The sequence below is a fragment of the Lissotriton vulgaris genome, chromosome 11, assembly GCF_964263255.1.
Source record: "Lissotriton vulgaris chromosome 11, aLisVul1.2, whole genome shotgun sequence".
NCBI classification, from domain to species: domain Eukaryota; kingdom Metazoa; phylum Chordata; class Amphibia; order Caudata; family Salamandridae; genus Lissotriton; species Lissotriton vulgaris.
The window spans coordinates 150,065,518-150,077,588 of NC_141699.1; the positions used below are offsets into that span (position 1 = coordinate 150,065,518).

The 12,071-nt window shown below is 45.9% G+C and overlaps 1 protein-coding gene across 2 annotated transcripts in view; it reads right to left on the bottom strand.

The window, feature by feature from the left end:
• Positions 1 to 11,837, bottom strand: part of BCL7A (BAF chromatin remodeling complex subunit BCL7A) — a 124,451-nt gene extending 112,614 nt beyond the window's left edge. Inside the window, exon 1 of one of the 2 annotated variants that reach the window (XM_086942980.1) lies at positions 11,721 to 11,837. In XM_086942980.1, the coding sequence (XP_086799106.1) occupies positions 11,721 to 11,797 (77 nt within the window). In that variant the 5' untranslated portion in view covers positions 11,798 to 11,837. Of the gene's footprint in view, positions 1 to 11,290; positions 11,476 to 11,720 lie in introns of those variants that run through there. The other variant, XM_086942979.1, reaches the window with a different exon arrangement.
• Between the last annotated feature and the right edge of the window lie 234 nt (positions 11,838 to 12,071).

Below are 12,071 nucleotides of genomic sequence, written 5' to 3' on the forward strand. Positions count from 1 at the left end.
AGGACAGCTGCAACAATCTCTCTCAATTCTTCAGCAACAAATTCACTGCCATTAACAGAAACTTCAACCTGATCAGACAGACCTCGCCAAACACCTCCTGATCTTATCCAGAGAACCAAAGCTAACCGCATGGCGCATCATCACCCCTGAAGAAACTACCACCACCATGAACTCCATCCACTCAGGGGCACCATCGGACCCTTGCCCCCACCATGCCTACTTCAGAGGACTGCAACCCGTCAGCACCATGCTCACATCCATTCTGAATACCCCTACATCTTCCATGACCTTCCTAGGCGCTTGAAAACATGCAAATGTCCTCCTATTCCTGAAGAAACGCTCCTCAGACCCTTCAATGCTCACAAACTACAGACCGATCTACCTGCTACCATTCCTGGCTAAGGTCTTAAAGAAAATCATGAAAAGGCACCTCTCTAAATACCTCAACGACCATGAACTCCTCCACACCACTCAGGCTGGTTTCAGACCAAACCACAGCATGGAACTGCCCTCATCGCCACCATGGATGACATCTGAATTACTCTGGAGAGAGGAGACGCGGCATCCCTCATTCTCCTGGACCTTTCCTCAACATTTGACACAGTGTCTCTCCCCCCCCAATCCACTGCCTACACAACATCAGAATTTAAGGACTTGAACTCAATAGATCTGCTACCTTCCTGACTGGAAGGACTCAGTCAGCCAGCCTTCCAGTGTAGACCTTGGATGCCTATAACCTCACCTGCGGAGTTCTGCAAGGACCCTCCCCTAGCCCGACCTTATTCAATGCATACATGATCCAGTTAGCCAGGATAATCCGCTCTCAGGACATCAATGTCCTCTCCTATGTTGATGATACACAACTCATTCTCTCCCTCGTGGACAAGATGCTCTGGTCACGAACAAGCTGAACTACGGGAACACCCTTTATTCTTGGATTAACAAACAACTCACCAGAAACCTGCAGACTATCCAGAATCACTCTTAACCCCTTCGCTGCGGCGGCTATTCCGCCGCAGCGCTAAGGAGGCGGGGGGGCCGTGCGGCGGGCGCATGCTGGTGACAGAACCGCTCCGTCACCAGCCGCGGTTGAGCTGTGCCCATGATGGAACGGTTCCGTCATGGCCCTGCCCGCTCAATAGAACGCGCCGCGCAGACGCGGCGGCCGGGCCATGACGGAACCGCTCCGTCATCAGCACAGCACCACCACGGCTGATGACGGAGTGGTTCCGTCATCAGCATGGAACGAGTTAAGCTCACATGCCGTACTCACATCACACCACACACAAAGGAACTCCACTACCTCCCCATACACAAACGAGCACAATTCAAACTCCTCACCCACACTTTCAAGGCACTACATAACATCACTCAACATACCTGAACAATTGCTTCTACTTTGACAAAACTGCCAGACATCTTTGCTCGCCAGGACTTCTACTTGCACACACCCATGCATACAAAAAAACAGATCTAGTGGTCGAGTCTTCTCCTAAATCGCTCCTAAAGCATGGAATGACCTGCCACTACACATAAAAGCCTCCTTCTCACTTCTTGAATTCCACAAGAAGCTGAAGACATGGCTTTTCAAGAAGTCCCACTAGGCCCTAGATGTGGCTAGACTCCTGCTCAGCACCAGGGTGCCCTCCCGGGTGATAGTGCGCTCAACAAACCTGCATCACGTAATATCAAAATCCAGCACTATAGGGGGTACCAGTGTTTTTTATGATATACTGGTTAATTTTACTGCAGTAATCTATCTTAACGCTATTTTATAGAATGATTGTCAATTGCAGAAGTGGAAGAGGTGTGGCGCAGTGGCCAGGGTGCCTGACTCCGGACCACGGGTTTCACGGCTCGATCGCCGGGAGACGGCGGTAGGCTAGCCTAGCACTATGTGACTCTGGGCAATAGCACGCTTAATCTTCCAAGCGGCCCACCAGCGCCGGGACACCTCCCCGGAGGTAGCTGTGCGCTTTACAAATGCTGGTATTTATTTGGTATTTCAAATGGGCCTGATCATCTAATTGGAAATGGTTCTAATTAACAATGAAATAAAGATTTACCACTGCTGATATCTGGATAAGTACCTTCCACATGGTGCTGAAGAAATGCAGTTATTTAAGAAATCAATAATATTCTAGTCTGGGCTTTGCATTTAGGGGGCAGAATAAGGCCAAAAGTAAAGCTGAAGTTATTCAAACAAAAAACACATTTCCAACCATCCCAAAAAATAAATATATTCTGGTTCAGAGTAGGCTAATGCCATCAAGAATAGGTTACTGAATGCCTATCAAGCAGAGAAGCATGTTTCTGCAAGTCCACCATTATATATTTTTTAAAGCAATATACTTATGTTTCAAAATCAGGTCAAACCAATCAACCGCACCGGTTTTTAACCTGCTCTGCACAATCACACATGATTAATCCTGCACCAACCGACCACCTCACCAACACCGCCCATACTTCCCATTTTACATCCAACACATTTTGCTAAAACAATTGTATAGTGCTGTACTGCCGACAGTAAGGCTTCGTAATGCTGTCTGGTTCAGAGACCTTCAGTACAAGGCCTCAATGAGTCCATCACCCACAAGAGTGGTATTACCCTTACCATTGGTCAAGATCTTCAACCCTGTCAGTGCTACAACAGTCATCCACCCCCATACCATGGCCAAAAGCCCAGTGCCACCATAGATTGAACAAGCACTGGCAAAGACAAATGGTCTGGCCTGGCAAGCTGGTGCAATGTTTCTTTTAGTGCTAGTATGTCACAGAAAATCTGCTTGCACCTAAACGTGACAGCCACGTGTTTTCAATACCAATTAAAAATAAATAGTCTACAATTTTACTAGAACAGTGCAGGCGTTTATATCAGGCAGCTGCACTTGAAACAGGTCCAGAAACCCTTTTCAGTTTTAAAACACATCACATGAAACTAGGATTGTTACTGGTGTAAAGAAAATGTATCATTTAAATAAGTGTAACTGGGACGCCTAGTTTAAACACAAAAGGGTGACTACAAAAATGAACAAGCATCAAGAGCAGAAGAAAAAAAAAAGTACTGGCAAACTAAAATAATTGCCTACCAGCCCAAGCACTCCGAAGCAAAATGTGAATGACAGTTGAAAAGACCAATGAATGAAGAGGACTGACCCCGAGCTCCTGCATTTATGTATGTAGGAGTACTTTTAATTTATCTTGTCTGATTATATGTGGCAGGCAATTCAACGAAAGTGGTCTTTAGACCAGACCTAAAAATGATGCGCAAAGTCCAAAATATTGGTCAGCGAATTCCATTACTGCAGGGCATCTCGGAAATAACATCCCCTTTATCCACCTAGAAAACCTTTCTTAAGTGGGCTACTGTCGACATAATTAATTACGCCATTTCTCTTTAGTTTTACATTAAACCACAACCGAATTTGATCTAGAGCACTGGAGTGAGCTGAATACTACAATATCAATACAGGACCAAGGGCTATCGCAGACACTACACAGGCCTCCTACCAATGCCTGGGTGACCTGCAGCATTCTCTGCCTCTCTCACAAACACATCACTGTGAAAGCCCCGGACTCCTCTCCAGGACACAAAACACTACACCCCTGGAAACTCCCTCCGGCCAGCCAACCACAACCGAGTCCCAGCCCCAGACCGAAGAGCAGTTCAAAAGCTCCTATGCACCTGATATGGTCCACTCCCATTATGGAAATTTGGTTTGAGACAATCCAGCTCTTAAAAACATAATAATTAAACCTCTAACCATACTGCATGGACCCACCGCTTCAGACAAAGACGCCTAGTGGCATTTCAGTATATGAGCTGCTTTAATAGGAGTCACCACATTAATCCATCTCATGAGGCGCAGTAAATATTGGCAGAGGAAGAAATCCGAGCTTGTTCAACACAGGGGAGTCTCCACCACTTCCTGCAATAGAAAAAGTCCCACTGCATTCCAATTCCACCAGACCTAAGCACATTTCCTGTGACGATGACTCTTTCAGATGTATGATGTCTTCATTGTTGCAGAAGACATGCTATTTTAGCTTGCCCATTGCTACTAGCATTTTATCTCAATACCCAGAAGTAAACCCCTCTGCTATTTAATGACCACTTAGCAGCAGAACATGGGGCTTCAACCTGCAGTAACTATTCCTCCTCAGCTCGGAACTGGTGGCAGGCACTTTGGGCCTCTAGGCTGGTGGTAGTTTTATTACTATTTTCAAAGCAAAAATAGTATCTCACGAGCTTACAGAATATCACCAGCTTTTTACATTACAGTTCATTTGTGACGTAAACATAGATGCAATAAAATGCAATATAACATCGCAGCAAGACCATATCAATGAAAAAAGTCATATTGGGCATAAAGGTTTAAAATATGCCATAAAATCAGCAAATATTAAATCCATGAACAGCCTAAAATGCAGGGTGGTCTCCCTAACTGAATCAACCAATATAATGATTCACCATTTAAACTTCTACATCTCAGATGACAATACCGATAAGTTGTGTGTACTATGCGATAAACATTTTGAAAGGGTAAAGATTACAGGTTCTGATGTGTCATATAGATATACCTAGAGCAATCTTATGCCGACATATGCCAACTTTCCGTAGCTAAGATATTAAGTGTTTTAGCTGGGACGTCTTATAATATAGGCAAACAAAGAAAGAAGGGGACTCATTTTCTGTTATTAAGAGGCAGAATGGGCAATGTCCAAATGCGTTCATACTTTTTGTGTTTCCTGTGTTTTGGTCACAGCAGCTAGGGTGAGTGTCCCACTCCAAAGTCAAAATTGCAGCACCAGTTTCTTGGCTTGGTAGAGCGACATCATTATGATCATTTTCAAGACTGGGTTTGGTTTACTGTATAAAGTTAATCATCCAGTGTTTGAAGAATTGGAAATAAGATATCCATCTCCATGGCTTCTATATGCACTTAATCTAATTTGTTCAGTTTCTGTAGAAGCGTCTTCCAATGTGAATCATACATTATGAAGACCAAGTAGGCCAAGGAATCCCAACTGATGTCAGACACATTTCTATTATTTAAGGTTTCCACTGTGTTGATTGACATACCGTCTTTAAGGGCAGTCCTATACATGCCAAATTATTTGCTACTTCATAAGCGAATCCAGTGCAATGAGGGGTTAAGAAGTAAAAGAACACCTTATTACGTGACTTTGGGCAACATGATGTTTCCTGGAGTTACAGTCTCCCTTATTTTGTCCATACTAAAGATTAGCGTTCCCCAATTTCTTTGTAGGAATCTGGTCTAGGGATTGTAAACTAGATAAGTTGCCAGACCCCATCCATTTTCAGCATCACCATGGACTCAAACAGCCTAACGGTTCATGGACCAAGACTTCTCAGCCTTATTCTGTTTAAAGACACATCAAGCAGGAGAGAGGCTTCCGCTCTCCTTCGCCTGAGGTGGGGCAGCCTCCAACACTTGTTCACAGCACAACACTCGAATAATCTCCCTGCCTAGATGTGGTGTATTCTCTGACGCGCAAGGACTATGCCAGGGAGGGAGGCAGCAGAGACTGTGCTCAGTGCCTGGGGTATCAGACTGCACCCTTAAGTTCCTTTCCTGGAACCAGAAATGCCTGCTTCTTCGATCTTCCTGAGTGCACAGTGCACATTTGAGGTGTACCAGCTTGCACCGCCCTTGGCATACCATCATCAGCGAGGGACCTTTAGCGCTGGCATGCTCTCTGATTTGTCACTAGCTGCTAAATGGCCAACAATTTGGCAACAGCAAAACTCTAATATTTATACATCTAATGCGCCATTTGATAAAGGACCCTTGTATGTCAGTCATGAATAACCTGAAATCAATCAGCACTTGGCAGTGATGTAGTCAGAGGGAAGGCTTCAGGCAGAGATCTCTGATGCACCTTTCCTGCAGTGATGCGATTCAAAGCCCCCAACATTACTTTTAAATTCACTAATTTCTCAAGCTCACCTCTCGAATGTATGGAACACACAGTAATAAACTGTGTGTTTAGAAAATTGGAATTCATTCTTGTACTGTTTTCGCTTACACATATGAAGAAAAGTTTGGGGAAAACACCAAACGTTCTCCTTGTTCATTTAAACACAGTGGAGCACTGTTGGTAATGTCTAGAACAGAAGTCAACCATGGAGCCATGCCTGTGCCGATAAAGACTACTGCCCATCATAGCAGCAGTGGAAGACGACTGATTCACAGGTCTGGTGACTAGCACCAAAACGATGGAACAGAGCAAGAACGGAGCACTGGAAAACAGGCGAGCGAGGCGCTGCCAATGTCATTTATGCGTGATCCAGATAATACTGATGGATTGATGGAGCACTGAGACACTCCTGAGCTGCACGGCTGTCTTGCTTCTCCGAGCTGGCATTAGACTTGTAAAATGCCGCAAAGTGTAGGCTGTGCGTGCTCACACAAATCAGTGTGTACATGAAGAATTTCTGGAGAGACTATGAAATAGAGATAGGGAGCATGAGGAGTAAACAAGACCACCGTAGACCCTCTTGCATCACCGTGAGCATGCATGTGTGACTCCCAACACCGAATGTATACTGACCCTGTTGTGTTAAATCAAAGCCATGCATCCCTTCAAGTGAACTTCTGATTAATTATTTGCCACCGTTACTGATGGCTGTTGAGGAGAGCGAATGCCTGAGTGAAATAAGATTTCAGACTCGTAAAACAATCTTACATCGAGCTGCCCCCTTCATTGAGGGATATCTCAAGGTACAACTTCATCACCTTGCTGTCTTAGGTTTCAGCAGTAGGAAATATAGCCCATCAACACACCAGTAACACCAACTTGATCAGGAGGTCTACTCCAGAGACATCAACCAACAGACATCTAGAAGGGCTCAGTCCTTCTGAAGCTCAGCTGAACGAAGACCCCATGTCACATGTTCCACACAAAGAAATGACCTGTTTGCATCCAGAATTGGTGGTCTCTGGTAGTTGTGTGGTACAGATATATTCTGTTCATCAACTAATGCCAAACCCTTAGGATTCAGTTTTGAATTGTATTGTAGGTTTCACTTCACTACTACAGAGACAAAATCCATAAAACTGCACATTAACAACAATAGGTTATCTGCAAGGTTAGAGTTTATTTCAACCCCTTTCTGCGTCAGCCTTTCAGTACATCACAAAATTAAAAAAAGACATCCATTCCACAGTTCATTGAACAGAAGCACACTACAGGCTACAATACAAGTACAAAATGTCAACATTATCTAAAAGATACTAAGCCTGGGCACTAAGGTATATGGTGGTGTAAGTTTTTGAATAGATGATATGTGAATAAAGGGGAATAGACTGATAGGCTAAGAGCCCTCTCGGCCCTGAAAAACTTTTCTCCAAAGGATTAGGACATTACTGTTGCATGGAGGATGCCATGTCTAAACTCCGAAATGCAGTATCATATTTTGGACCCACATTTGGCATGAAGAAGGACAAATGGAAGAAAATTCATTCTACAACAGAATTAGAACATCTTCACCCCAAGATAAAGTGTTTTATTTTGGAGACGGAAGTCATCTGGAGCCACAGAATGTGTGACTGGAAAGGTCAGCAAACTTGTTCAGGGTACAGCTCAGGGTTTTATTAATGTTCTTGAAATGTGTAAGATTCGCATCTCTGCAAACTTGACACTACACAGTCCTTGCTTATTCAACCACTCCTTAATCTGAATCCTTTGAGCTGTTCTAAAGTCATATGATTACAGGACATTTGTCTGTCTAGCCATGCCCTTAGCTTATTAGGGTAGCTCTCAATTCTCTTTTACAGGGTTGGTTATGTTTATTCTGTGTACAATTTAGTTTTTAATTGTACGCGTCATATTTTCATAATGTGTTCATCTTTAATGGTTAGTCTTGGGCTGCTGGTTTCTAACAGAGTATTAATTTGTGTTCTGCAAGAAAAAAATAACACCTCTTTCTTGGTATACTTTGAAGGCTTTTTGGCAAACCTCAAATGTTTAACATTTTGGTTCATTCACCCTTGACAGGCCCTGGAATTAGGTAACAGCCATTCTTGGAAGAATACAATTTCTGTGCTCGTTTATGTTCTAGCGATGTCAAATTCTTCATATCATATTTTCCATCTTTGGTTTTTCCTACCAACTCTGGTAAGTGCAGTATGGCTACTGCTAGGGTATGGATAATGTCTGAAACTTCATTTTCAGTGCTTATTGCTACTGACTGCACCAGTTTCAGTTTTTCACTTTGGAGATCTTCATGTCCCTCTGCTATGGCTTCACTATGCTCTAAAATTACCTTAAAGCGATTGGTTGGGGGCAGAACATTCTTTCCCTGGCATGCAGCTGCTATTTCACATCTCCTGGCCTGCCCCTAAAGCAGCACCATCATCATTTGGTAAACATTGTTTTAGGCCCACTGACCGCTATGTGGCTGGACTGTTAGACCCACAATGTTTTTTTATTTCTCAAAAAATATATTTCTAGAATTGTACTCTTAGCCATTCTAATGGAGGCCAAGTGTGGAAGTGACAATTGGTGGAACTTCACAGGCTGAGACATGATTTTGGTTATTATTGGAGGATAAGCAGCCATGTTGGATTTCCTTTTCTTCCCTGCTTCAGTCTGATCTGATGGCACCCTTTCTCCCTTGATGAGTCCATTCCTCTCTTTCCCTCGCTTTTAGATATAGCACAGCTTACGTGACAACTCTGAACTTGCAGTGCAATCTCTGGTGCTCGCCAACATACAAGTAAAAAATGTGCTTCTACATAGCTTACACAACAGAACACTTGGTCTGCTAAAAATTATTCTGTCGGATCACACCACCATTCCATAGTCCGCGTCTTCCTCTGGAAGCTCTTACTGATTGCCAGATATTGGACATTTCTTGCACAGCCATTAACTTCCGCCAGCTGTCCCACTAAACGACAACCTATTACTGAAGGCTCTAAATGCTGTAAGTGGCAAGCAGCTTGGCATCTAAACGCAACCAAGACAAACATCAGAGCGGTAAAGGTATGCATCTCATTCGCGTGGCGTTAGCCCTACTTTCTGGAATATGTTGAAAATTCTCTATGGCTGGAACAGCCAGAGCGAAACATGTGTCGGCAGAATAGACATGCATCCTTTAGTGTTGAGTCAGGGTATTGACCTATTTGGATCTCAGGAATAATTTTTGATGAACAAGAGGTATGGATCCCACAAACAATCCATAAAAAACAGGCTAAAATCACCACTTGTCTGAAGTTTAAAACAATCTAATCCCACGGAGCAGGAAGGTCACTCCCAGTGAGGTGTAAGCACCTCCCTGCAGCTTTGCAATACCATTACTCAGTAGTGGCAGTGCCGCCCTAATTTCCAGATACAGACCCTTTACACTTCTTTAGTTCAAGACAGAGACCCTCTTCAAACTGTGAGAAGCTCAAATATCATAATCACACCTATGAGAAACTCCACTTTAATTTATAGGGTGCTTGAATCTGCGATCCACACCCCTCTCCCTCCCGCCCCCCCCCCCCCCCCCCCCCCACAGCCCCTTAACAAAAAAACTGGAAGAACACGACTGGCGCAAGATTAAACGGAGAGTCAGCGAACGCTGAGCTTCACTAGAGATCCCTTTGATGGCTCAGGACTCCAGATCAATTCCCATCAAAAGCAGATGCGTGCGCCTGCAGCCTTTGTCTCAAAAAGAGACACCAACTGCTGCCCCAGATGCACTGCCGAGAACAAGCCCGAGTTACTGTGGCGATTACAGCAGGGCGAGAACACATTTCCAAACGCGCACTGTGCTAGGAGCTGCGAAAATATCCCCTAAATGCTCCAATTGTGTAAAGTTGAGGCGCAGTAAACCAGACAGAAGCAATATGAAATTGCAAATATAAGCAGGAACTAGTTCCCACCCCCCTTATGCATCACCCCCATGCACTGCCCAGTAGGTACGGCACATTTTACTTGAAATATTACGATATAACATAAAAGATCTATTGTCTGTTCTCTGAATCACATTATCTCAGCTTGTCCCAGCGAGGCCATCTATTTAGCTCGATGGGGGAAGAGGGTGGGGGGCACAGGACAGGCAAATGAGCACACAATTATACCCACTGTTCATCCCATTCAACTGCATAACTCTTATAAACGTTTGTACATGAAAGAATTGGGAATAGCCGAAACTTCAGATGAACCAACCGTGTGAAGCATTTTAATTAATCTATAAAACCTAACATTAGGCTTAATTTCCCCCAAAATACATAACTCGATTTAAAATATTTTCTGAAAATCAGTGGTGCGGTTAGTGAGTTCTAAAACTAACTTTATCACAGAAATACGAGCTCTCCGTAGCCTCCCTGTTGTCTATAGAAAAGAAATCAGGTCAATTAATTGTTTCTCTCCTCTGATTGGCTTCTTCAATTTTCATACAGCGTCACGGTCTCTGCCCGAGGCTATGTTACATATATTATTTTTAAATAATAAAGATGTATTAAGGAAATGTGGAAAGGGGGAGCCGTTTTCCCGCTGAACACTCATAGCAAGCGATATAAACCACTGCAACAGAGCGCTGAGTAAGCACTGTGACTGAATTGAATGGTATGAGACAAAAAAAAAAACACCTGGCATTTAAATCGTGTCCTCGCGCATTTGAACTGAAACATCAGGAAAACTCCATGTGCTGGTACCCTCAGCAAGTTTGCGAAGAAAACTAGTTGAGCAAGAAAATCTCCAAAACATGTTTTTTCCCTCTCTGATCTCTGATGGCATCAGTGAGGCGGGGGTTGTATTTTTCCACGCAATGACCGGGGGTTTTGGGGAGAATGTCCTTTGGGTCGCTTTTGGGGTTGCAGATGGGTGATTTTCGGGAGACACAGGGGGTGTGGGGGCTGTGTATTCGGGGAGCGGGGGCTCTTTCTGTGGCTGCCTTGCAGCACTTCCTCCTCCCGCAGCCCCCATCTTTCTTTTCTCTCTCCCTGCTCGGAGGGAGGGAGTGAGAGAGAGAGAGAGGGCAGCTCTCGGCTCCAGCCAAAGCGCTAAATTTAAAAACCACCACCAAAAAAAATTAAGCGAGAGCAGGAGTCCGCGCGGCGCCCGGGGGACGCGGAGGATCCGGGGGCGGCCTGCCGCCGGAGCTCCGGCGTGCAATGGCTCCCAGGCAGGCGGGAGTGGGGGCGCGGGGGCCGCGCTGGCTCCGGTGCGGGGGTGGACCGCACACCTGGGATCCTGAGGGGAAGCCTGCCCTGTCCGCCCGCGTCCTTCCAGGACTGGAGGATGCCTGTCCCCCCTCCGGCTCCCCCGCCCGGCTCACCATTTCCTGACTTTCTCGATGGCTGCCATGACCCGCTTGATGTCATCCTTCGCCCGGCTGCGGGTCTCGGCCCGCACCGACCGTCCGGACATGGTGCGCCCGCTCTGTGCCGCCGCCGCAGCTGGGTGAGGGGGTGCGGGCAGCCGCGGCCGGTGCCTCTCGCTCGCTCTCTCCGGCGCACGCACCGCACTCACACACAAAGCCTGGAAGTGCTGCTGCTCCCGCGCCTGCGCCCCGGCTCTGCTGCTCACACTGCATGCAGGCCCTGGGCAGGAATCGCACGCACTGCAGGCCTGAGCAGGAATCACAGGCACTGCACAGGGAAGGGAAGGCAGGAGCCGGGCACTGCGGGCCTGGGGAGGACTCTGAGCACGGCAGGAACCACACACTGCAAGCAGGAGGGGAGGAAGGAAGGAGGCATGAGTCTTACACTGCAGGCCGTTGCAGAAATAACACTGCATACAGGAGGCGGTCCAAGATCACACACTGCAAACTGGAGGGGGACATGAGCCGTACACTGCAGGCTGTGGCAGAAATAACACACTGCATACAGGGGTGGACCGAAGATCACACATTGCAAACAGGAGGAAGGAAGGCATGAGCCAGAAGTGGTTCGCAGGGAGGGGGGGACTTGGGTCAAATTCAGGCACACCTCCACCTCATGGGCCTCTCCTCTCGCCAGCTGGACATCGGATCCGTGGGCAAACAGTTCCTGTGGGGCACATCGCTTCCTCTCCTCACTTGGCAGTCTCCCAGGTCTCAGGCAGATCTACAGCTCTCT